We start from the raw sequence: 26,024 nt of genomic DNA, 5'->3' as shown, positions 1-26,024 counted from the left end.
ATGAAAAATATATAGCATGTGCCAATTTTTACTTGGTTTTATGAGACAGTAGATATAGCATCTTTAAAATACTATTCATGAGGATCCAAATTGTGTGGCTTCTGAAGGGACAAGGACTTGTGTATCTAAAAAGACAAAAATAATACCAACAAATATAATTAAAGAAATCTGATTTGATTTGATAAGACACTGTTAATTCTATTCATGTGGGTCTACTTGATTTTCTTCACTATTATAGATTCATTTTCAATTGTTTTTTCTTCAAAACTTATCTCTCGATATATGTAATTTCAAAATTATCTTCTTATTATTAGGTTTATGACATATCTCCTTGTTTTTCATTTGAAGTTATGGATCTTATGCTGTGAATTTACTCCACCTTTTAAGATTTTCATTTTTTAAGGTGGAGATTTGATTTTAATAAATAAATCAAATTGAAATGAATACCTATAAAATGGTCAATTTTCATTTTTTTAGCGAGTAATTATCTAATCAAAATGTTTAATACTAATTATATATATCAAGGTCATGCTTAAATACTATCGGATTTATTTATTAGATTGAATACAATGATAATTAAGTAAGATCATAATATAAATAATATCAGGATGTCCTAATTAGAGAATTTCTGTATTTTAGTAAAAAAGTCAAAGGGCAAGGATGGTACAAATATTGGAAATTAAAAAATTTACATAAACGAATAATTCTTAAATATCTATTATGCATGAATCTGATTACAATCTCACATTGATATTTAAGTCTAACAAAGTCTTTTACACGTAACTTATAATTTCGATTTTAAGATTTAGTAAATCTCACACTTATGATTAAGATTAATTTGGATATAACTGAATTAATTGATAATATTAATTCTCTACTTAGCACATTTAATAATAATTATATCAAGATAGATTGAATATAATGATGATTAAGCATGATCTTGATACAATTAATATCAAAATATCCTAATTAGAGAATTTTTTTTTTTTTGTTTTTTTTTTAGTAATTAGCAATTAATATGATTCCAAATAAAAAAAGTTGAAAGGCAATGATGGTACAAATATTGGAAATTAAAAAAAAAAAAAAAAACATAAATGAATAATTCTAAAATCATGATTTTAAGGTCTAATATGCATGAATTGGATTACCGTCTAACATTGATATTTAAGCAAAAAAATCTTTTACAAGTAACTTATAATTTCCATTTTAAGATTAGTAAATCTCGCACTTTAATACGCTTAAGATTGATTGGATATAATTGAATTAATTAAAAATATTAATAGTGAGGGACTATTGTGTATGATCAAATTTCAGAACACAGACTGTTGATATGTCATTTAGTGCTTGTACTATTTTACTTGTCCCACTATGTGCGATTTGGAAACAAAAAACATGAACAAGAAACTGAAAACAGAATTTGAATATTATAAAATACTTTTTCATATTTTGTGGATCTTCTTAATATATGTTGAGCCAAAGAATCAGGGCATGAAGACATATTTTCTGTGTTCTTTTCTGTAAGAAGTTCGGTTGCAATTATTCAACAGATTTATATTATTTTATAAATGAATTTTACAAAAAAAAACCTTTTTTTAATTATATGATCTTAAATTTTACGAAGGAAGAATAGATAATTTATTTTATAAGAAAACTTGTAATAAAAATAATAAAATTGTCAAATTTGAGAAGATCAATTATGTTCAATCACAACCTTTGGAACATATCTTTTGATATATAATTCTTTCACAATATTGTTGTTATAATTTCTGTTGGGATTCTCTAATTAAATAAATAAATAAAAATAGCATATCGAGATAACCTTATCTTGAAACTATAGCGAACCCTAACCTCAATTATTAAATAGAAGCCAGATGGAGAATGTGGCCGTGTGCCAAATCTGGAGTTGAAATAGATTTCGTTTCTATTACAGGATCTAATATTTGTTAAGCTCGGCATCTTGGGAATGATGCCAATGCTCTATTTTTTTTTTTGGTTCCAAAGACACCATCATCGTCTTGTCATACATTTGACCAAATCTTTATAATTAATTGGATTTGGTTTAATTAAAATAATTTTCAACAAATCAATCATTGAATATATTTTAGCAGCCACAAACTATTGCAACAACTACGACCATGTAAATGATGAACCAGCTCAGCTTCCTTAGCCAGTACCAGTTGAGACGGGGATTTTTTTTATTTTATTACATAAATTTCATATTTCTGCATCTTAATTGATAATATTACAAATTTATCATGAAATCCTATAAATATATCGATAAATAGTTTTACTTAATGATGTATATAGATTTAATATTCTCAAAAGGGAACAATCACTATCAGAAAATCGGTTTGCACCGACCCCAAGCCGAACACCATGTTGACGGTGCTTGCTTCTCTCATTAGAAGAAGTAAGGACATTCCCAACATGTGCATGGTTTCAAGGAACTCCATGGAAATGCATTCTAAGTGCCTGAATGCCATTCTACATCGGGAACGTCAATGGCTCTCGATGCATGCCCAATGTTAGGGCATGTAGAAGGAAGCAACCACTCTTCTACTTGGGAGGGGTTCAAGGCCAACGTGGTGTGGCATCAAATCATTTTCACAATGCACTGATGGCAGCCAATGCCGTTGGGCATCAGTTGCTTGACTAGCATGCTCCAATGATTTTTCGACACATTGTTTTTTGTCAGAGAATGAGTATGTCGATGTAGGAAATGGTTATGTCCGTGTCAGTTCTGTTTTAGGTATCCCTTATTTTTGGTGGTGAACTATAGTATCAACGTCATTGGTATCGACTTTTAAATCCATATTTATTATTTAAATAAATTTTGAATGTTAAATTAAGGATTGTATTTGAGTGGACTAATAATTGTATGATCGGTATTAAAGATACCATCTCTCTTAAAATTAAATGTTAGCGTTAATTTATGGACTCTTGAGTCTTGACGTGGCTAGATCAATTCCTCTAGTTGTGGCAATTTTGGGGCCAATCAAACCAACTTAAATACGTTACATAGTGACTTTATAGTAGTTGGGAAAACGCAAACAAATCTAAGATTTTATAGAAAACTTGGTTCAACTTTCTTTATTATATTAATTAGAGAGTGACTAGCCTCTAACCTCCACATGCTTTTCCAAGACTAGCTTGACATTAAATTGATAAAGAAATAGATTTTTTTAGCTTAAGATTTGATTAATATTTATTTAAGATATGGTAGGAGAACAACTTCGTTTACTTCATTAAATGTTGTAAATTGATTTTGATTAATACATGATATATACAACACAATTAATTGCTTTGTATTCTAGATATAATACATATTTCACAATCATATAATAACTGAAAAAAAATTTAGAATATCATAGTCTTTATCACATGAAACATATTGGAAATTTATTAATTTCATTTGGGATTTTATTATATAAAGTTACTTATTTTCTTTGAAATAAACCATGTGTTTGTTCCTGATCTTAATGGAACGAATTAATGTAACAAGTTTTGATTAAAATGGTCATCATTAACTAGAAAAATTGCTTGAATTTATCTCATGATAAATTATTCGTTTTTATCTTGTAAAATTCAACCATAAATTTATTTAAAAAACACCATTTTTTTTAGTCAGTATTCTCGTATCTTTTATCAAACTCTCAAAAAGGCAAATAGAATATCTCTTATTTATAATTTTATAAATTTAAAAGAAAAATTGAGTGGCTTGGGCTTACATGATTGGTGGTGGTCATGTAAGCCTAAGTCTAAGACTCTAAGCCTAAGCCAGTGAAGCTTAGCTTTATCACATGATTAGTGGTCCACCCCTTTCCATCCACGTATGAAATAATCATGATGATGCATGCATGAACATATGCACATGCACATGTATGACAATCGCAACATGGAGTGGTATGGGAACAGATGGATGTCGTGTAACACGTTCAGACGCGTGGGAGGGAGACATTGGGTGGGAATTCCATTGAAGACAACAACAGGCCAACCACTTATGTAGCTTGTCTTTACCTGTCAATAATTCTGCAGGAAACACGATTCAGTAATTCTGGTGAACTATATTCATTACTTCTGAGTCGTGGACCCCGTGGATTTGCTTCCATGCTTTGCCACTACACCCTATCAGCGTGCTCCTGTCCATGTCATTTCCAACGAAAATCTTTAGTGAAACAAAGACAAACATCACATATTCTATCTATTTTTCTAAGAGAAAAATATTTATGTCTTAATTATTATTAAATTTTCTTTTAAAAATAAGTTTTTTTTTTTTTTTTAATTCCTTTTGTTTTTATATAACATAAAATGTTTTCAGTATATGTTTTAAAGGTATATATACATTAAAACGATTTAGAATACATATAAAGATAAGAGAGTGCATTGTTTGGTTTGTTTGAGTTTTGTCAAACTCCAACTGAGCCGAATATTCCAAGTCTAAAAAAAATAAACCAAACCAACTTATTCTTATTAGAAACCTAAACCAAACCAATCAAATTTAAATCAGGTTGAGTCGGTTTGGGTTAATTAATTTAAGTTCATATAAAATTATTTTTTTTTCCATCAGTCACACTTATATTACGAATATTTTAAATATTTATTTTTCAATTTGATTAATTTTTCAGATTAAAAATGTATTGAATCCTAATTAGAAATCTCAATGATATAAGTTTTTGACTTCAACAATCACATAAAAAAACACATTTAATAGGCTTATTGATTATAAATGTATATAAAATACTGTTAACGCATTATATAATACCGTTTAGTTATGGTTTTTCATATTGAAGAATAAACCCAAGCCAATTTATTTAAATTTTGTTATACCCGGGAAAACAATGGGCTGACGTAGGATGAGTCACATTACTGGTGACCTGCCCCCGTCAGGACAATGTACGCACGTCAGACCTGCAAATAAGCATGGAGCTCACACGCGTCCGTTTCTCTGCAGCGAGTCATGCAAAGTCAGCTTGGAAAAAGGGTAAACGGGACGTGAAGTCAGATAATATCCTGACAATCACACCAACCCGTAGATTTAGTGATGATTACACGCTTCAATTCGATATAAAATGTAGAAAACCTCACCATTAAGGGGGTTGGTTCATTCATTACCAAAAAACAACTCTCTCACTTGTAAAAAGAGAAGAGTAGCTTACTTTTCATAACTTTTTGTACGTCAGTCCGCTTTAGCGACCTGACCAACACTAAAATCAATACAACTCAGTGGATGTAGGACTTGCTACCTTAGCATCCGAACCACTTTAAAAGTTTTCCTAGCATTTATTTCATTTCATATACCCATTATCACGTGCTTTAATTCATCAAGACAACCCACGGGACAATTGGTTGTGCCGAAAAACAGCATCAACAGTTGGCCTGAAGGAGAAGCTGTGCTGAGAAATACAGCAAAACAGAACCCAGATGACTCCCTTAACCAGGGTAAAAACGGACGGGCCACCACAATCATAGAAATCTCCACAGCCCCAGCAGGACAACTACTGGTCTTACGCTCAAATGGCCCGCCAATCTGAACCTGAGCAGGGGAACCAACATGTTAGAGGTCCCCGCGACCCAGAGGGACACCCCTTCCAGCATGCCTCCAGTATCGCAAATGCTGTTGGGAATACCCCGGCGGCTCCGCAACTGGACCCTGCCATCCGAAGCTACCTGGAGAGGTTCGACAATACTCTCCAGACGGTCAACCAGAGGTTAGACCGTCTGGACCAAGGCATGTCGTCCGCGACAGCCGTGCGGTGCAACCGCCAAAAACGCCACAGGTCGCGCGAAAGCGCGGCAAAGGGCGATAGCCCGTGCCGCGAGCACTGCAGCGCGTAAACGCAAGGGTAAGCAAGTGGCAAAAAGTAAGCCTACAGGCTCCCAAGGGCCAGCAAATACAAAGGCGCCCCGAGCAGGTGTCAGCAAAGCTGAGACTCGGTGAAAAAGTAGATCCCGAGCTGTCCCACGCCACGTCGCAACCAAACCCGAGCAAAAATGCTGGGCGCGATGATTCCGATCACCACCAGCGAACGATCCCCATCGTTCTCATGCGGGTGGCCACCACACCTCGCGGGGCGGTTCGTACCACCGCGAGGTCGTGAAAGTGCCCCGCACAACACATCGCCTTCACACGCCCCTAGTCAGCGTGTGTCAAGCGCGCTGAAATACCGCCGAGGCGAGGAGGCATCCGACCTCCGAACTCTCCTGAACCGCAACAGGGAAGCCGGGCCCGCATGGGTGAAAACAACCCCGGTATGGCACCTTTACCACAATTGAGAGCTCCAGCGAGCTCTAGATAGGCTAAGGGAGCAAGCAAAACGAGCAGCGCAGTCGCCTCTACGTCCCCATTTTCTCTTGAAGTGCTAGCTGCTCCCGCTTCCACCAGGGTTCAGAATGCCAGATATGCGGTTTGATGAAACTATGATCCCAGGATCATTTATATGAGTTCAACGACCTGATGGAGCTCCACCAGGTCTCGGACCTTGCGAATGCCGATTTTTGGCCGTAACGCTGACCTCTCACGCCAAACGATGGTTCAGGTCGCTCCCAGCGGGATCCATCAGTTCGTGGCCTCAGATGCACGGCGTTCCTGCGGCTTTCCAAGCCAACCGAAATTTTCAATGCCTTTGAGCTACCTCAGCAATTAAGGCAAGAGAGAGACGAATCCTTGCAGTCCTACATTGATCGCTTCCACAGGGAGCTCACAAAGTGGCTCACGCACCAGAGGAGTCCATCCGAACTCTTATAATAGCTGGAGTTCGCCCCAAACCGAACTGTGGAAAGAACTGCAGGCTGAGGATATTCTCCCTCACCAGATTCTATAACCTGGCAGAAAAGTATCTTCAATAGAGAACTCTGTGGCAGCACTCCGCCGTCGCGATCACGGCACTTCCAGTAGTATGTCAGGTCGGGGAGACGACAGGCGAGCTGATCGCAAAGGAGATATTGACATCAGCGAAAAGGGAAGAACCCCGCCACGAGCGAAAAAGTCCTATGCTCCTGTCCCCCTCGCGACCGCGACGGGACCAATACACTCCGTTGAATGCGTCCATACTGCGATCCTCGACTAATCCAGGAAGCTAGCCTGCTCGGCGAGCCTAACCAATGAAACCTCCCGCTACGGCTAAAACAACAAGAGTACTGCCGTTACCATCGGGAAAATGGGCATCTCACCGATGAGTGCCGAGCTCATAAGCAGGCTATCAAGAGCTCATCAGAAGGCACTTCAAAGTACATTGATGACTCCCCAAAAGAAAACCAAGGGGGCGAAAGAATAAGCGCCGTGATTGCACCGTACACACTTTAATATAATCTTTGGATTCCTCACCTCGCGGAAACACGCGAGGACGCAGGAAATATGCTCGCGAAGCTCGCCACGACCCGATTATTGTATGAATCATCGGAGCGACCTCCAAAAGCCCGAAAGAGAACCGACCACCTTCTGTGAGAAAGAGCAGCTCTCTTGCACCACCCTCACGGATGCTCTGGTAATCACGCCCTGATAGGGTTTCATAATGTCTGCAGAATGCTTGTAGACAACGGAAGCGCTGTGAACATCCTGTTCAAATCCGCTTTTGACAGAATGAACCTGGTCGAGGCCGACCTAAGCCAGCCTCGATGCCTCTGTATGGTTTTACGGGGATCAACTGATCCCCAATGGGATAATCCAGCTCCCAGTCACCTCGGCGACTACGACAAGTGACTAGGGTTACCGAATTTTTGGTCGTGGACTGTCCGTCGGCCTTCAACGGCATCCTGGGGCGACCTCTACTGAGGACCTTCAGGGCAGTCACTTCCTTTATCATCTCAAGATGAAGTTCCCCACTCCATCGGGGATAGGGAGGTAAGCGGGTCGCAAAGCGCATCTCGCGAATGCTATGTAAATCAGTCCAAATGGCCGACAAAGGAAGGCATTTCCGCTTGTGCACCCCGCCATGCTATGGCGATCAGCCGGATCGGCCACAGCCTGGTCCGGTGGAGGTAACATAGATCCGTGAGTTCAAGAAATCCCCCCGAGTGGCCCGGTTGAGGATCTGTCCGAGTTTCGGTTGATCCAAAAGAGCCGGCCGAATGTTAAAGACGGAAGCTGTCTTAACCCACAGCTCGCCTCGGAGCTGTGAGCTTCTTGAGGAGAACATTGATGTGTTCGCCTGGTCGCATGCGGATATGGTCGGGATCAGCCCGAACGTTATATGCCATTCATTAAACGTCAACAGTGAAGCTAAGCCAGTTCGCCAAAAGAGAAGGGCAATGGATCCGGAGCGGTACGCCGCATTAAAATCAGAATGAGAGCCTTCTCCGCAATAGATCTATTCGCAGGCTCTTACCCGACCTGGGTTGCTAACCCGTCTTGGTCAAGAAGCCAAATGGCATAGGCGGACCTGCGTAGACTTCAGCGACCTGAATAAGCTTGCCCGAAAGACAGCTTCCCCCTCCCAGGATCACCAGCTCGTTGACGCCACCCTCGGGCACGAGCTATTAAGCTTCATGGATCATATTCGGGATACAACCAAATCCCGATGTACAAGCCAGACGAGAGCATACGACCTTCATCACGACCGGGGGCTATATTTTTACAAAGTCATGCCCTTCGGCCTCAAGAACGCGGTGCGACCTACCAGAGGTTAGTCACCGATGTTCTCCACCAATTGGGAGGACAATGGAGGTTTATGTAACGACATGCTGGTCAAATCCCAGGTCTCCACAGATCATATTTCGCATCTCGCTGAGATGTTTGACATACTCCGACTCTACGAATGAAGCTGAATCCTCTTAAATGCTCGTTCGGATTATCATCAGGAAAGTTCCTAGGGTATATGTGAAATCAGCAGGCATAGAGGTGAACCCCGAAATCCAACCACTCGATATAAAAAGTCCGACCAGCAAAAAGCAGTCATAGTCTGAAGCGGACGAATAGCGACGCTTAGTCGCTTCATATCGAGGCTAACAGATCCTGTTTACCATCTTCAACGTTCTGAAAGCAAATAAGAATTCGAGTGGACTTCCGAATGCGAGCAGGCATTCCAAAGTATAAAGGCATCTCGGGAAGCCACCACTCCTCTCTAACCACTTCCACAAGAAACCCTGCCATCTACCTGTCCGTGTCTCAGTTCGCGGTCAGTGCAGCTTAATACGAGAAGAGGAAAAAGTTCAGTGGCCGGTATATTAGCAAGTAAGCGTCTATCGGATGCCGAGATGCGGTACCCGGAAATGGAGCGACTAGCTTTTGCCCTGCTGGTCGCGTCCAGAAAGCTGCGACCTTACTTCCATGCCCACACGATTACGTAATGACGAGCTACCCTCTCAGGCAGGTCCCCCAGAAACCAGAGGCCTCGGGTAAGCTGCTCAAATGGGCCATGGAATTGAGCCAGTTCGATTTAAGGTATACCGCCTAGGTCGACTATCAAAGGGCAAGCATTGCAGACTTTATCGAATTCTCCTATCTCCCGAGCGAGCAACAGTCTAGCGAGGTTGGGAAAGAACTATCCGAAACCTTCACGTGGAACCTCTACGTCGACGGGTCATGAACGAAAAAGAGCTGGTGCGGGTCTTCTCCTAGTGAGTCCCGAGGGGATCCGAATCCATGGTATTCTCCGATTCGGTTTTAAAGCGACCAACAATGAGTTCAATACGAGGCTCTGCTCGCCGGGTTGCGACCGCCAAAGAAATGGTGCAACCGCGATCAGTATATATAGTGACTCCATGCTTCGTCAACCATCCTAGGGGAGTACCAAGCTAAGGAAGAGAACATGATCCGCTACCTGAAAGAAGCTAAAGCCTCTTTGGGATCGTTCAAGCACTTTGAGATCGCTCAGATCCCCGGGAGAGCAACTCAATACGCCGCCTTGGCAAAGATTGCCTCATCACATATTCGAGGCTCCTGATAACATCCTGTTCGTTTTGTCAATGCTCCGACTATCAGCTCGGCCGCAGAGCCTTGAATGAGGTTCAGACGGATTCCTGGATGAACCCCATTGTACAGTACCTCAAGGACGGGACCTTACCCAACGATAAATCGAGGCGAGGTCCTGCAACAGGTCTGCTCGCTTCACGCTCATCGGGGATCAGCTGTATAAGAAAGGATTCAGCCCCCCGCTCCTCCGATGTGTGACCAGTTGAGAGGCAGACTACATCATGAGGGAAATTCATGAGGGGATCGGCGGTAACCACACAGCAGCTCGGCTCTGGCGAACAAGATTGTTCGCCAGGGATACTACTGGCCCGCATCCAAGAAGATACGAACAACTTCGTCAAGAAATGTGACAAGTGCCAACAGTTCGCGAACATTCCGCGAGCCCCTTCTCACGACTAATCACATGTCTAGCCCCTGGCCTTTTCCATGTGGGGAATCGACTTCATCCCCCATGCCGTTGGAAAGGGAGGGGTCAAGTATGCCTTGGTCGCGGTAGACTACTTCACGAAATGGGTCGAAGCCGAGCCGCTAGCCGCGATCACGACCAGAACTGAGACTTCGTTTTCAAAATAAGTGTGCCGCTACGGAATTCCTCACACCCTCATCTCAGTAATGGAAAGCAGTTCGACACATGAGAGTTCAGGCATTCTGCACGAGCTGGGCATCCATAAAAATTTGCCTCAGTCGCCAGCCCCAGGCGAATGGCCAAGTTGAAGCATTCAACAAGACCATCAAGCACACTCTGAAAGCCAAGCTCGGGGCAGCCAAAGGAAATTGGGCTGACGACCTCCCCGAAGTCTTGTGGGCGTACAAGACAACTCCAAGGACTTCCACCTCGGAAACCCCCATTTTCGCTAGCTTATGTTGTGAAATGATCCCTGTAGAGGTCGAACCGGGTCTCTCGGAGGACTTGTACAATGAGAACGAAAGAGGCACTAATGAGAGCAAGTTGGATCTGGTCGAGAAACACCGCAACAAGGCCTCGCTAAGGATAGCGCCTACCAACACGAGCAAAAGGTTCTTCGACTCAAAGGTCAAACGAAGAGACTTCCAGGTCGAGACCTTGTACTAAAGGAAGTTCTCCTCGGGACCAGAGAACCGATGCGGGGGTACTAGGACCTAACTGGGAAGGTCCATACCGGGTCGACAAAGTAATCAGACCGGGGACCTACCATCTCAAAAGGTTGAACGGTTCCAAATTACCCCGAGCTGGAATGCCGACACCTCCGGCCGTACTAGTAATCCTGAACTCAACTCACCATTTTTGTAAATTTCCTTTTAAAGTATTACCTTGTTCGCTTAAAACAGTTCGTATGTGTTCTGTTCGCATTTGTAAACAATTATGTAAATCGCAAATTGTAAATTGTACGCACAATATATGAAAGGAGCGAACTGGAATTGAAAAGATATTTTCATTTACAATCAAAATTCTAAAAACCGATTACAACAAAACATTTAATTACGCCTAAGGTTGGTCGGGGGAGATCCTTTGAGCCAGAGCCACCCGCCTGATCGGGTCCCTGGCGGCCGCGGCAGCCTGGTCGTCCTCTTCGGCCATAATCCGCAAGGTCGCCTGCCAACCCTCCGGAGGGCGAACATGTCCAAATCTGGGTTCCTTGCTCGCAGGGTGTAGATACACCCAATCGCCCAGTCCGCAGCCTTCTTTCCACTCCTCCGACTGATTCTGCATTTCCTCAGTCAGAGAAGCGCCCTTCGCTCGACTCTCTTGGAGCTCGGCCTCAAGAGCTGCCTTTCCTGCTCGGAGACCTGCCTATCCTCTTCAGCTCGCTGAGCCCGTGCAAAGGTCGACTGAAGTTTCTGGTCCTTTTCTCCGACCTCTCTAGAGAGCCTGGCGGTCGTCCTTTAAGTTCTCTGACTTCCTCGGCACGCTGATCGAGCTCTGCCCTTCGGAAGTCTACTGTTCGCGAGCACGCGCCTTTTGGTTCAGGTACCTATCGCTGCTTCAAACGCTTGAGTTCTTTCCCGCCTCAACGGACTCCAAGTTCTGCTTCAGTTTCGCGACCTCCCCTCCAGGTCGCTCGTTCCCTTTGCGGCCCCCACCCGCGTCTTCTCCATGGACATCCTCATCGCAAGCAACCCCTGCGAGTAGTATGCGAGTTAAAAATAAAACAAAATGGAGATCAAGGTACAGCTGGTTTACCTTGCTCGATGCTGAAACGAGGTGGCCATCAGTCGTCGCCCGCGTCTGCAAATTCGCTGTACACTCCGATAGCTCGCTCTCGAGCAAGCCATATACAATTGGCTGCAGGTACTCAGGCAGACTCCCCAACGATCCAAACAGGCGCGTCCTTCGCCGTCCGCCATTCACCGCCGCCCGCCGGGGTTCCTTTCCCGACCTCCTGGATTCTTGGCGCGTCCTGAGGGGCTCCTCCTCGGATTCGGTCTCAGATTCTTCGGCCTGGACCTGTTCCCCTCTTTTGGACCTTTGGGCCGAGCCTTCCGCCTAGGGCGACCAGGAGGTGCTGAGCGACCTGTTCTGTTCTGGTCGCTTCTTGTGCAGGGCGAGGTTGCGAAGGCGCGAAGTTCGCAGCGGTTGTGCAGAATGGCACGAGCGCTTCACCTCCTTTCCCTCTCCCTCTCCCTCCTTGATCGAGGGAAGACAAAGGGCGCTCGGCGGGATTGCCCGGACTCCTTTGGGCGCATGGTCTCTGCATTTAAACTTTGTCAGTAGGAATTTAAAACCACGACCAAAACTAACCACATACTCACCGTCCAAGGTTTCAATGATGCCTTGTCGGTGAAAAAACCGTACTTCGCGCAGGTTCGCGGTCGTCACAGCTCCTCTCGCTCCCGCTGTTCCTCGTCTAGTATCCCGAGGATAAGAGCCTGCTCGGGTCGGCGAGTAAATCTTGGCTGGTCGTTCTATTAACATAAGAAACAGGTCGTTAGCTAACGATCGTGCGAGCATAACAAATCCAGCAAAAGAAAACCTACTTGGATCCTGGAAGGCGGTGACCGTTATAAGAAAAAGAAAAACTTTGTCTCGTAGCCCCCGCATTGCGTGGATACTTTGTATCCCCGCAGCAATGTTAGGTCGCCGAGACAAATATAAGAATCCTTGTCCCTACTCTTCTTCAGGTAGTAGCGACACCGAGCTCCAGCGCCGACGGCTCCCCCAACCGTTCTCGCAGCCGCAATGTCAATCGCACGGCGATGACATACGCTTTTGGCGTCAGCTGCATTGGTGCTCACCGAATGATCCAGGACCGACCTATGAAAGGATGGAAGGAATCCTCCCTCCACCCTTGAAGATCTCCTCAGAGATCGTGGCAGGCCGTCGGTGGGCGCCGTGACGGCCTAGTAGTCGAGGAAACACTCGTTACGGATATCGAACTGCCGCTTTATTCTGGTATATTCCTCGGAGGTAAGACCGAATAGACGTCGAGAGCTGCGTCCTCAGGAGCTCCCCGCGAGGACGACTGCCTCCTCCCTCGGTCCTGGATGTTGACGGTTCCATTCCAGTCTGCAACATCGAGACATGGTCATTTGGGCCTTCGTGTTTGTCCCGTGCGGCAGCAGGACAAACTTAAAACCTAAGGTGATTCAAGCCGCCATCCACGCTCGATCCGAGAACGGCGCCGAAACTCCGGTGAAGCACCGGAAAACCCAACGCCGTGGTTCGACCAAACCAAACCAAAAAAAAAAAAAAAAAAAAAGAGAGAGATAACCTTACTTTGGTGTATACGGAGCTAGGCCGAGACTCGTTCCGGTTGCCTGAAAAGCGTCGATCGGGAGAAAAGTGATTCTTGGTTTGCCAAAGTTTGTCACTCAAAGCGAAAGATTTCGGTGACTTCATCTGAAAAAATGCCAAGTTTTTATATGATAGCGAAACACGGTTACCACCCTCGGGGTCGAAACGCAGTTCCCTCTCCCTCCGTTAAATGCGCCCCCACGTTGCATTAAATGCCGTAAAAAGGGCGCCATTTCAACCCACGTCGCATTAAATGCACAGTTAGGGCTGTCAGTTTCAAACGCTTTAAACGTCAATACTGTCAAAACGCGTCGGGTCATCATACCGCGCATTTAATGTGTCTGACACGCGCTGTAACGCATGCAAGCGCCTGACAGCGCAGGGACAGATTCATTGAACTACTAAGGCGTCCGTCAAGGCCAGTCGCTGAGATAAGTTGTCAGGTCGTTTGGGCAAGGGATCGCGCGAGGTCGCGCGAGACCGTGTTCGCTGCGAGTCTTTAGGCGAGCTCGTCCCATCCAGTCTTAGCGACCAAGTCTCCAGTGTGACTTAGTTTCCAAGGCTCGTTCCTCGAACCTAAAAACTAGGGGGCTTCTGTTATACCCGGGAAGACAATGGCTGACGTAGGATGAGTCACATTACTGGTGACCTGCCCCCGTCAGGACAATGTACGCACTTCAAACCTCAAATAAGCATGCTCACACGCGTCCGTTTCTCTGCACGAGTCATGCAAAGTCAGCTTGGAAAAAGTTAAACGGACGTGAAGTCAGATAATATCCTACTCACACCAACCCTAGATTTGTGATACGACATCATTCGATATAAAAGTAGAAAACCTCACCATTAAGGGGTTGGTTCATTCATTACCAAAAAACAACTCTCTCACTTGTAAAAAGAGAAGAGTAGCTTACTTTTCATAACTTTTTGTACGTCAGTCCGCTTTAGCGACCTGACCAACACTAAAATCAATACAACTCAGTGGATGTAGGACTTGCTACCTTAGCATCCGAACCACTTAAAAGTTCTCCTAGCATTTATTTCATTTCATATACCCATTACACGTGCGTTAATTCATCAAAAACAAAACCCACGTGACAATTGGTTGGTGCCGAAAAACACATCAACAAATTTTTATCCACTTTGATCTGATTTTTTTCACAGTAATGTTAGGTTATTAAAACTATAATTTTTTTTCGTTTATTTATTAAAGTACTTTGTAATGAGAAGAAAAAAAAAATATTTTCATTATATTGTAGAAAATCCCATCTTTTACGTGACCTGATCACATCGGTTCACATTCTGCTGATCTATATGATGAACGGCGGTGATAAATGACGTAGTCAAATACATATATAGAGAAACATAGTGAAATTTCCATGTGAGATGTAACAGAGAGTTGTTTTGTCGGATCTCTGGGGCCAATCATGCAGCCGATTTACGAAAATAAAATAACATTTTTCTCTTACCACATCGACCAAAAGCAAAAGTGAAAAGTTTAACCTTTTTTGACGGCCATCATTGGGGAAAAGTCCGACTTACTATAATTTTTATTTTTTATTTAAGGTTTAGTTAAGATATTGGAGGCTACCTTACCCGTTTGCACTATTCACTCCATTAAATTTGATTAAATACTTAAACTGTTTAGACACATCAACGCTCCGGTTGCTTCGAAGTCTTTCAAATAATATAATAGTAAATAATATTTTTTATTTATTTTTTTAATACTTAAAACTTATGATAAATTTTTTATTTTGTTTTTTCAAGACCTTAAGAAGATTTTGATACTCTTGATTGGCCAAAATTAATGGTTTAAATTTTTAAAATTATTTATGTAATTTATTAACCATTTTGTGAAATATAAAATATAATTAATTAAAATAAAAATATATGATGTGAAATTTAACAGGATCTCTCTTCATATAATTTTATTCTTAAATGGGTTTCCCAAATATGTATGGTCTCCTATCTAGACATTGGAGCCCATTAAGGTGCCTTTCGGATAAAGTATAAAAGCCCAAAATCTTCACGTAGAATGCTTTTTTATTATTATTATTATATTATGTTATAACAAATATATAAAATATAAGCTTGCGAGGAATCTAAATTTTAAAGACATGTTTGGTTGGTAAATATTGGAGGAAATTAATATATTTTAGTAGTATAAAGGGCTTTGAAAGTTGCATATTGTGTTTGTTGCTTGTCCTTTCCTTTGGGATAAAATCTTTAATATATATAATTAAGACTATTTTTATTTGGGTTTAGGTAATTATATTTTTCATAATCAATATCATTTTTTCTTGGTAATCAACCACCTAAACAACAGACTAATCACCATTACCAAGACAAAGCCAACCCAACCCCCACCCTTTAAAAATGGACAACAAACCCCCCAAACGTGAGCAAGACTCCTATTAGTTGTGGATCTCTTGATCTTTCTTAGATCCATAGCTCTATCCCTTAGGGGTGTGCAAAATTACTCGTAACCCGAAACGAACATGGTAACCGAATCGAATTGAATTTTTCGGGTACTGAAAATTCAAGTCAGATTCGGGGTAGTTTTATTAGCACCCGAATTTTTGGTTCGGGCACCGGGTCTATTTAAAAAACTAAATTGGGTATCCGAAACTCGGTTTAATTAAAAAAAAAAAAAAAAAAACCTAAAAGCTAAAACCCCCAAATCGATTTACCCTAAGAACAAAAGCAAATTTCTTTCTCCAGTTCGCATCTTCTTCTAATCTTCTCCAGTGAACTTATTTCTTTCATCTCTATATATAAATCTTCATCTCGTAAGTGATTCATATCTCTTCTTTCTTTCTTCAGTATATCCGAGGTTTCATTTGCTCTCTCTGTGTGTTTTGGTACGTTTGTTTGGTGGGAAAGTGTGGAAAGAATAATGGGCATTTTTATGGTTCACTGTCTTTTCTATGTTTCTTTTATTTTTAATAAGAGATAATAGAAAATTGCGGCAATAGGCGAAGTTTCGTTCGCTTCTTGCTTTTGTTTGGCACTTATTGAATAGATTAGGCAACTAAAGTCCCTAGCAAGGTCAATTCGATTTCGATTTCGATTTTGATAGCATTTTTTACTTTTTAATTGTCGTTTTCATCAACCGATTTCATCATTATTTCTGCAATTGGGCCAGGCAAACACAGATGTGAACCCACTTTCATATCCCTCCACTACCTAGGAAAACAACTCCCACATTTTGATGCTGCAACCTCTTTCACGCTAATTACCTCTTATACAGTTTTTATATTTATTAATTATTCATCACCATAACTAATTAATTTTAGGAAGTAGATTATGATGTATTTATGCAATCACATGGTTGTCTTTACCAATTATATTGGTATAAACATACATCCAATTGTATTTCTGAATTATTATTTGATAGTGTTAATCATGTAGTGATTGGCTCAATCCTTTTAAAGAAACACATTAAGTTTGGAAGTGGAAGGAATTCCGCAAGGTAAAGATTGAAGGCACTTTGAAGCAGCAAATTCAGTTCAAAAACCAGGTTTTCGTTAACCGGACTGAAAATTTACTCTGAATTTTCGGGCATCTTGAAAACCAGTTCGATTACCAAATACACTTATAGAGTACCCAAATATTTGGATTAGGTCAGAAAATTGCAAAATTGATTAGGGTATCTGGTTTTGCATAGCTCTACTATCCCTCACAATTAACTTAATCATGTTAAAAATAGTGATAGCATCCTTGTACTCCCCACCAAACACTTTATTGTTTCTTTCCATCCAAATCCAATAGATGGCAGCACCCAAGAACTAAAATAATTCATCTAACTCTTTGATAAAAACTTGTGGTTACTTTGATTTTTTATTAGATGTTGCTCATCAAAATTCTGGCCTTCTTGAGATATACAGAAAAACCCGAATATATATGTTAATATCACTACAATTTAATAAAATTTTGCAACGTTATAATTTAATTTTAAATTATTAAAAATTAATATTAATATCAATTTTACAATTTTTTTTTTGATAAATCCTACCTATGAATTATGATATCACCTTGAATTTGTACCATGTAGATTAGATTTATCAAATAATTCATATTGTTTGTATCTTTATTATCACTTTATTTTCTTATACCTTTATTATTAACTGGGTTTACTTATAGTTCATTTCATAGAGATATAATATTAATAATTCATTTAACATTCAGATTATTTGCTTAAATTTATCATTGAGATTTCAAGTTTTCCCAGAATTTAATTGAAGAAAAATATTTCACTAAACAAATACAAATATTTGCTTAAATTTATATTTACTTATATTAATTTATTAACATATAGAGAGATCTTGGATGTTAGATTTCCTCATTATTGCTCTGTTTTTCTAAAAGTACTTAAAAATAGCCTCACTCACTCAATCTTCTAATTCATTGTAAGCCTACACAAATATGATTCTATTTTTACTAAAATAGGTATTGGGGGCTTAGGGAAACTAATAAATAAATAAATACCAATAACTTCACTTTTAAATAAATAAATAGATGTTATTATATGTATAAAAAAAACTATTTAATGATATTAAAACATAAACATTTGTTCATTTATGGGCCATGCTAAATCCTCTATCAATTATTTGACTAAATGTTTTATTAGTTACAATCACGGTGGAGGAAATTAAATGTAAAATTTATGATCTACTCAAATTTATAGGGACAAAATTAAACAAGCATTAAAGTATTTTTTTTTAAAAAAAAAAATCAGGATTATTAGCTGGATTACTTATGCGTTATTAGCAAAACACATCTCATCTAACTCTTGAAAAATAAAAAAAAATCAATTATTTAAAAGAAAAAGAAAACTACTTTTATTAAGTGAAAACATTTATGTTTATAATTCTATATGCCTTTGAGTTGAATATGGCAAACGTGATGAGTGTCAACTCCAAAATATTTATGTTTATAAAATGTTGAAGGAAATTAAATATAAATTTTAGATTGAAAAAATTTCAAAGGAAAAAATCATAGATCATTCATGGTTGTGTACTTTATTATTGTCAAATAAATTATTTTTATATGTTTTTTATTAGCAATAATTTACGTTAAAAAACTCCACTGTAACAAAAAAATAAAAAATAAAAAAAATTAACCAATTAATCCTCCACCATAAAAAAATAATAATTATATTTTATTCTCACTTAAACCCTTATTTCTTTATTGTCGTGCAGACTTTTCGACTTTCAGATTTGCGCCACTTGTCCATACACCATACCAAAATGTGACGACTAGACTTGCTCTACGTGTCGCTCCCACAATAGATGACTTTATCAACAAGCTCATCAATATTAAACAAGGGTGTTAGACTTAATCATAGATAGGTCTGATTTAGATTCAGATTGCAGCCAATTATACGTGTACTGTCAATATCACTTCTTTGATCATAATGAAGTTTATTTTTGGAGTGACACCCACCCATTAACCATTTTAGCACTGATTTCGGTAATAACCATGGTAAGCCATATTCTGTTGAAAGAAGGAATAGTAAAGGGTTCAAATTGAACGATCTGTCCTGTATCATTCCAAATACTTTCGAGCTTGACCGCAGTTGCTTTTCTTTTGGGATCCAAAAATGCCTAAAATCTCATCTCGTTGTCTTCTCAAATGATTTTCGTTTTTCCTATCTTTTTTATTTATTATTATCATAAGGCATTGTCAGAGCTGTTTACAAATGCCACATACAAAGAGGTTGACTTCATGGATAATCCCTAATGATATGATCCTAAAACTTAGGGTAAAACAATTTTTTTTTTTAGATTTTTTTATAGCTTTTTACTTGAAAAAGAAACTCATAATATCAAGTTAAGTCTAGAAATTTATAAAAATATATATGTTCCCCTGGGACATAGTTTTAGAAATTTTAGCTCAGTTTTAGGGTAAAAAATTATTTTCTAAAGCAGGCTCATGTTATAAAGGTCTATTCAGTATATGTATTTAAAAAAACTTCATCCACTTCCCTAACTTTGAAACAGGAAAAAAAAAAAAAAAAAAAAAAAAGGAAAAGAAAATATGTGGTCGGCTGTGAATTAAATGTATAATTTTATAAAGTTGTAGATTCACAATAACGAATTGACTAATCTCATTTTATAGAGTGCCTTCAACAATTATGATACAAATATAGATATACAGTCCTAGACACAAGTGATTGGGATATGATTTCCTTTGAGGATTGCCTGGACGTTTGAACAAGAAGATGTCGCCGGAGCTGCTTTAGCGTCATTGTAAACCAAGTTGATATCATCAATCTCCACATTTTGGCATGGATTCAATTTGCTGCAGAGAAGATTAATTGCAACCTTGGAGGAGGAAGTGCCACGAATGTTGTTGTATTTCACATTGCTGATCTTCACTTTTGAAGGAACCTATACAAATTGATAACAAGCACCAAGTTAGCAAACAATTGTCTGGTTACATTACAACTTAAAGAATCAATAACAAACCAATTAGTATTGTGTTTATATACCTTCTTGTTACAAGCCTTATACGGGCAGTATTCTTGATCAATAACAATGGGGTTTTGCACATTATTCATGACAATGTCTTCAAACGTGAAATTGGAAAGTACGCCCTCATAAGAATCAGGCCATGTCTTGATTCTTACACCATTATCAGTGCCCGTGAAGGTGCAATTTCTCACCGTCAAACCTGAAATAGCTTTCTCATTTGGAGTCCTTCCAACACTACCAACACTAATCCCATGTCCTGGTCCACAAAAAACATTGGAGACTAGAATGCTTTCACTTCCGGGACTCAGAGAGACACAATCATCACCAGTACCTATCACTGAATCATAGATCTCAATCCCTTTTGATGACCCGATATGAATTCCATCAGTGTTGGGACTGTCACCAGGTGCCGAGATATTAATAGATTTTAGCTTCAAGTTGTAGCAGGCAAAAACGTTGATATGAACTTTCTTGCTATCAACAGATTTTATTTCTTTAATTGTTGAGTCGTTGAGGAAGTTGAATCGCAAAGACTGTCGAAAGGCAAAGCAAATAAGCAACTAATTAACCAAATCTTGTGTTTCAGTTATTAAGAGGCGATGTCAGATTAAAATGTAAGGCATATTATTGAAAAAAGTACTCACGGTAGGAATCTGGCACTTGGAGTTTTTCTGGCAATCATTTTGTTGCCATGCAATTTGTCCTTGGCCGTGGAAAATTCCACCTCCAGCGAGGGTGAAGTTGCTGAGACGTTCAAAGGTAATCCAACTTTCCTTATCAACAAACGTTGATACGTCAACAGGAGCCTTCACAAATCCCTTCACTATGAATGAAATCGGACCTTTGCATGGACCTTTAAACACCACTGAATTGACCAAGTATTTTCCTTGTGGAACAAATACCTCGCTGTTGCCATTCCAGTCACAAGCTTTTTTCCAAGCAGTAATAAAAGCCTGATAGTCAACGTAATAGTTAATATTGCATATACGAAAAGACTGTGAGTTCTGTCAAGCCTAGTATAATAAGCAGTAAAGCATAATTAAAGAAAAGGAAGAAAGAAAACAAAAGAAAACAGTTATTTGAAATTTTCCTAACCTTGCTGTCATCGTTCTCGCCATCTGCTGCGGCGCCGAAATCCATTACATTGAAAACCGATTCATTTATTGCATGAACATTTCTAGACAAAATAAACACAATTAGGATAGAAAATACTTGTTGAGAGTAGAAATTGAAACCCATCTGAGGCGATAATTATATAGCTTGATGGAGTGAATTTTAATAATTAATTAGTATGCTTCACTTTGTTTATGGTTTAAGAGGTATTTATACATTTTCGATAGCACTCTGTCTCCATTGGTTCTCCTCTAACTCCCACTCAGTATATTTTTAGGTTTTAAGTAGAATTATTGGCCCGTATTTATCTAGCATGATTTTAAGAGTAACTTAATACAGTGGCCGCTAATAAGTTAGAGTAACTTCCTTATATAAATAAGGCTTATGGTTGCTGACGCCTGGGGATAAGGAAGCTACTATATAGAAATAGGAAAAAAAAGAGTTTTTTTTTTTATTTAAAGAAACAGCATACTTCAAATAATAAAAAAAAAAATGTCACTGTCATTTTTATTTGGTTGTCAAATTGAGGAAAGAAGTAAAATATTACGGAGGTAATTGTCATTGGTCTCCTTACAAACTCATCATACAAAATTTTCATTTAATTGCAAACGCTAACTCTATAAACATTTAGAAAATAGTTAAGCTTCTAGTTTTTGTTAATGTATGCCCTAGGAACCAATCATGTTGTCAGTTTCAGGACATTATATTTTGTAAATGTATTATGAATAAAAGAAAGTGTTCTTATTTCACATGTTGATTTTACCGCTTTATTTATATTATATTTAATATTGCATGTGAAATGTTCGGATGACACGGATCTTCAGGAGATCAAATTAACGAAGAATTCCCTACACATGTAATGTTAATTGGGCAATAACATTGCATAGTATGCGTGTTGAATGTCTCCATTGAATATCATGTGATGGTTTTAGTGTGGGTGATTTTAAGAGGTATTTCATTAAGGCATTAGCATGGATAAATAGTTAATGAACTGTTTATCGAATGCGACCGATTACAATGTATCACATGGACGTGGTCAATGATGCATCGTAGGATCGTGTTAGTGTACCACTGATCCGTAGACTTGAGACATCATGGTTGGATTCAACATAGGATGCATATGGTTCATATAGTGTATAAGCATGAGACTAGTCATGTCTTGTGTAATAAGCCGGTTTAGTCATATGTTATTCATGTGCGATGACAAGTGATGTCAAGATGTGATATGTTAAGCCAAAATAGTCCAATCTCAAGTTTCTAGACGAATGTCAATAAACATTGGAAAAGGTAAATCTCTGGCTAGATTATAATAAATGTCAGATGAAAAGTAGTTTCATGCTGACAAGTTCCATTGTATTGATTGACAATTCGATTAAAGATTAAGTTAAGGGTTTTGACATACCATGAACCATTCTTAATCAGGATTAGATAACATAGGGATTTTACTACATGGTGCGTACGATCATAATAGGTTCATTGGAGTTTACACTTCATGTGGTTTAGGGGTTATGGAACATTGCTAGACATCTAACATAATCAGTAGGAGTTTCGATTATAAAGAGTTATAACAGTACATATCAGAATCTGATATTGGGCACACGGCTAGATCACAGTGAACCAAAATGGTCACACATAAAACCAAGCTCAAGGAGAGAGTAATACATATCATTAATCGGATTAATGATGTTCGAACATAAACAGTTGCATCTGAATTAATGTATTGGTGTGAAATGATTATCCGGGATAGCTAGCACTAACCAAGGGTAATAAGGATTTATTAAATATTATTATTGAATCGGATTCAATAATGGGGGCAAAAGTGCATTGGTTTTATTCTAAAGAGTTAGAATATTTAATGTGATTAAAATTTGGGCTAATTATGCATTAACCACAAAACCAAGGACTTGACATAAATGCTCTTTTCCAAGATTAATTTTAAATTGTTTGAGGACTTTCCAAGACAATTTAAAATTACACTTTGTGCCCATGGTAAATAAACCAAGAGTTATACAATTTTCATTGAATTGAAACAAAATCACTCTTTCATTTTCTCTCTCACTCTCTCGGCTCTCTCTTCCTTGGTTTGTGTGGATCACATTTTGAGGTTCTTCAAGTTCACTTGAAGAACTAAGACTCCAAGAAAGAAGACTCAAGTGTTGAATAGCAAAGAAGTAGGTAATATTCCATCCTTACCTTGAAATTTTTTGGGCTTATGTGTTATGTTTGTCTTCTACCTTGCATCCATCATCTTGTTCATCATTTTTACACTATTTCCATGTCAAAAATGCATGAATCCCAACAGTTTTCCATTCTTAATAGTACTTGCATATTTGGTCTTTAGACTAGCTATTACAAACTTTACTTGGGACACTGACATGCCAACTGCATAGTCCTCTCATGTTTGTTTCATTGAACACAATGGCAATGTGTTGTAGTTTACTATAAGCAAAGTATCACATGTTGTCATACATATTGTTAAAAAAGATTGAAAAGCTTGTGTGTTTTAAAAAATCAAGTGACAAGCACTTCAATTTTAAATGGAAAAAGACTCGTTTCGGTCGTCAAAGTTGATCGATAAAACCAACTTGTCATTTTCTTCTTTCACAATTAAACAACTTTGTTAGAGTAGGTGCACTAGAGCCAATGTTTTAGCTCTTGTAAACTCATTTTAATAAGTGAATAAAAGGCTTTGCTTAGAAAAGTTGAAACCAGTGACGAGGGAATAGTGTTATAAATCATAATTGTGAGAACCCTATGAGCACAAATGATGGCACTTCTTAAACCGTCCATAGTCATAGTATAAATCTGACCAAGCGCACATATTATATGGAGAGACTATCATCGCGTCGAATGACCTTATCGAAAGGTAGTTACAGATCTCACATGTCAAGGTTGTGGGCATCAACCTGGTACAACGCATGGGTGCTTGCTTGTGCAAGTCCACTAAAATGACCCATTAGAGGATTCCACATAAGATGGTAAACCTAGTGTCTGTGGAATATATTCTCTTACGGATGGTGGTGCATGTGGTCCTTCGACTTGAGACAAAACACCATGTGCAAATATCGATGTGATTTGACACCAACCTAATGTCGTCTCTCTTAGGGATTACCAGAACGGTGGTGATTGGTTACATCGAGAAGTACACTATGGCCATGGTGGATCAACAAAGGATTTATTACTTTTGGTTACAGGAGATCTTATCTCGACGAGATATTTGGTTAAAAACTACGACCTCAAATCTGTGCCCACAGTGGAATTGAGTTGGTCCTCGAATCCAGTTTTACATAGTCATTAGATTCGAGAACCAAATATTAAACATGTCAAGGTAGCATTTGGAGGTAGACACTATATCTGTACCTCAAACCTTAATGAGATATAAGATGATGAAATGGATCGAATTGTACGGTAACCATACCGTAGAAAAGGTAAGCCTAAATTGTTAATCTTGACTTATCGGGGAATCATAATGCCTTGCTAGAGGCCAATCTTGATTGGTGTACGAACACACTAATTGGTTGATGCTTAATTAGTTACCAAGATACTGCTGGCAAAGTAAAGAGCCTCCGGGTCACATACATAGAAGATAGTTAAGTAAGAAATGGAAATGGAAGGACAATCTTGTCCTTGGGCTAAAAAAGGTATTTATGTAATTTGGGAATCTAGGGGCATTTTTGTCATTATGGGCAAAAAGGGCACTTTGGTAATTTTGCTAAGGGGTTGACGCCATTATCCAATTTATTGGGAGGTTTTTTTTAGCAAAATTGGAATCATATTAACTTTAATTAAATTGGATAATATATATTTAATTTAATTAAATATGTATTAAAACCCATTTATTAAATATGATAAATATATATATAAATATATGGATTAAATAAATACTAATATTTATTTAATTAGAATATGTATTTATATAGGTATTAAATAAAAAGGGGTATTTATTTAATTAGGATTCATATTTAAGGAGAATATCTTTAAGAGATATTCTAATCCCTTATATCAAGGATTGCAATCCAATTCATATAGGAATTAAAAGGATTGTAATCCAATCTAAATAAGAATTAAGGATTTACAATCATTATCGGATTCTTATTTGGGATTGCCTATATAAAAGGTCATTGGGTTTTGATTTAGTAGAGCAATTCTCATAACTTGTTTTTGCAAAACTGAATAGCAAAAATAGTTCTCCCAAAACCCTAGCCGTTGCCAACCCTAGAGAGAAACTCTCTTTCTGATTTTCACTACATCTCCTTAAGCCCTTTGATTGGTCTAGTAATCAATCCTAGGGTGATCCCAAGCCTTTTCATGTGGATCAGTCGAACTCGATCCTATGTGGCGAGATCCAGAGAATAAGCCACCAATGAAGGTATAAAATTACTAACCTTGTATGGTTTAATCAATATATATATTGTGGATTAATTTATTGGGTCGTGATCTTGGTAAAGGGATCGTGGCATGGCAAGAAAATTTTTATTATTCCGCACTTGTCACCACACGATTCCTACAGACTTGTCATATATTATTTGTTGACAAGATAATTAATTTTTTTTATGCGTTTAACTTTTGAACAAATAATCAATTAAATTAAACACCTACAGACAATTAAAAAAATTTGAGACACAAAGATCTTGGTTTAGATCCAAGCCTTAAGAGTTAGTCGAATACAGATTCAATCAGCATGTAGAAAATAATTTTGATTCAAAACAAATCCTCATAAACCATCCGGCTCAGCGCTCGCCACTCATCCTTGTGAGCCGAGTTGAGCCGAGTGGGCTCATGCTTGTGTCTCCTTGACTTCAATTCCTGCTTAGAA

General features: G+C 38.9%; 1 protein-coding gene across 1 annotated transcript; it reads right to left on the bottom strand.

Moving 5' to 3' along the window:
• Positions 1-19,780: 19,780 nt before the first annotated feature.
• On the bottom strand, positions 19,781-21,235 carry LOC116145994 (exopolygalacturonase clone GBGA483-like). The gene is made up of 4 exons (XM_031431415.1): positions 21,191-21,235; positions 20,740-21,048; positions 20,113-20,628; positions 19,781-20,011 (listed from the first exon to the last, which is right to left on the bottom strand). The coding sequence occupies exons 1-4, from the start codon at positions 21,233-21,235 to the stop codon at positions 19,781-19,783; spliced, it is 1,101 nt and encodes a 366-aa protein (XP_031287275.1).
• Between the last annotated feature and the right edge of the window lie 4,789 nt (positions 21,236-26,024).

Source organism: Pistacia vera, unplaced genomic scaffold, assembly GCF_008641045.1.
Source record: "Pistacia vera cultivar Batoury unplaced genomic scaffold, PisVer_v2 Contig1146, whole genome shotgun sequence".
NCBI lineage: Eukaryota > Viridiplantae > Streptophyta > Magnoliopsida > Sapindales > Anacardiaceae > Pistacia > Pistacia vera.
Note: the sequence above shows the minus strand (reverse complement) of the source record. Positions and strands in the feature narration are given on the sequence as shown.

Bases quoted from the DNA above. Each gene is read 5' to 3' on its own strand.
- LOC116145994 (XM_031431415.1), bottom strand. From the start codon at position 21,235: ATGGATTTCGGCGCCGCAGCAGATGGCGAGAACGATGACAGCAAG. The intron at 21,049-21,190 runs GTTAGGAAAATT...GTTGACTATCAG, and splicing joins GCGAGAACGATGACAGCAAG to GCTTTTATTACTGCTTGGAA. The intron at 20,012-20,112 runs GTATATAAACAC...CAATTTGTATAG, and splicing joins ATAAGGCTTGTAACAAGAAG to GTTCCTTCAAAAGTGAAGAT.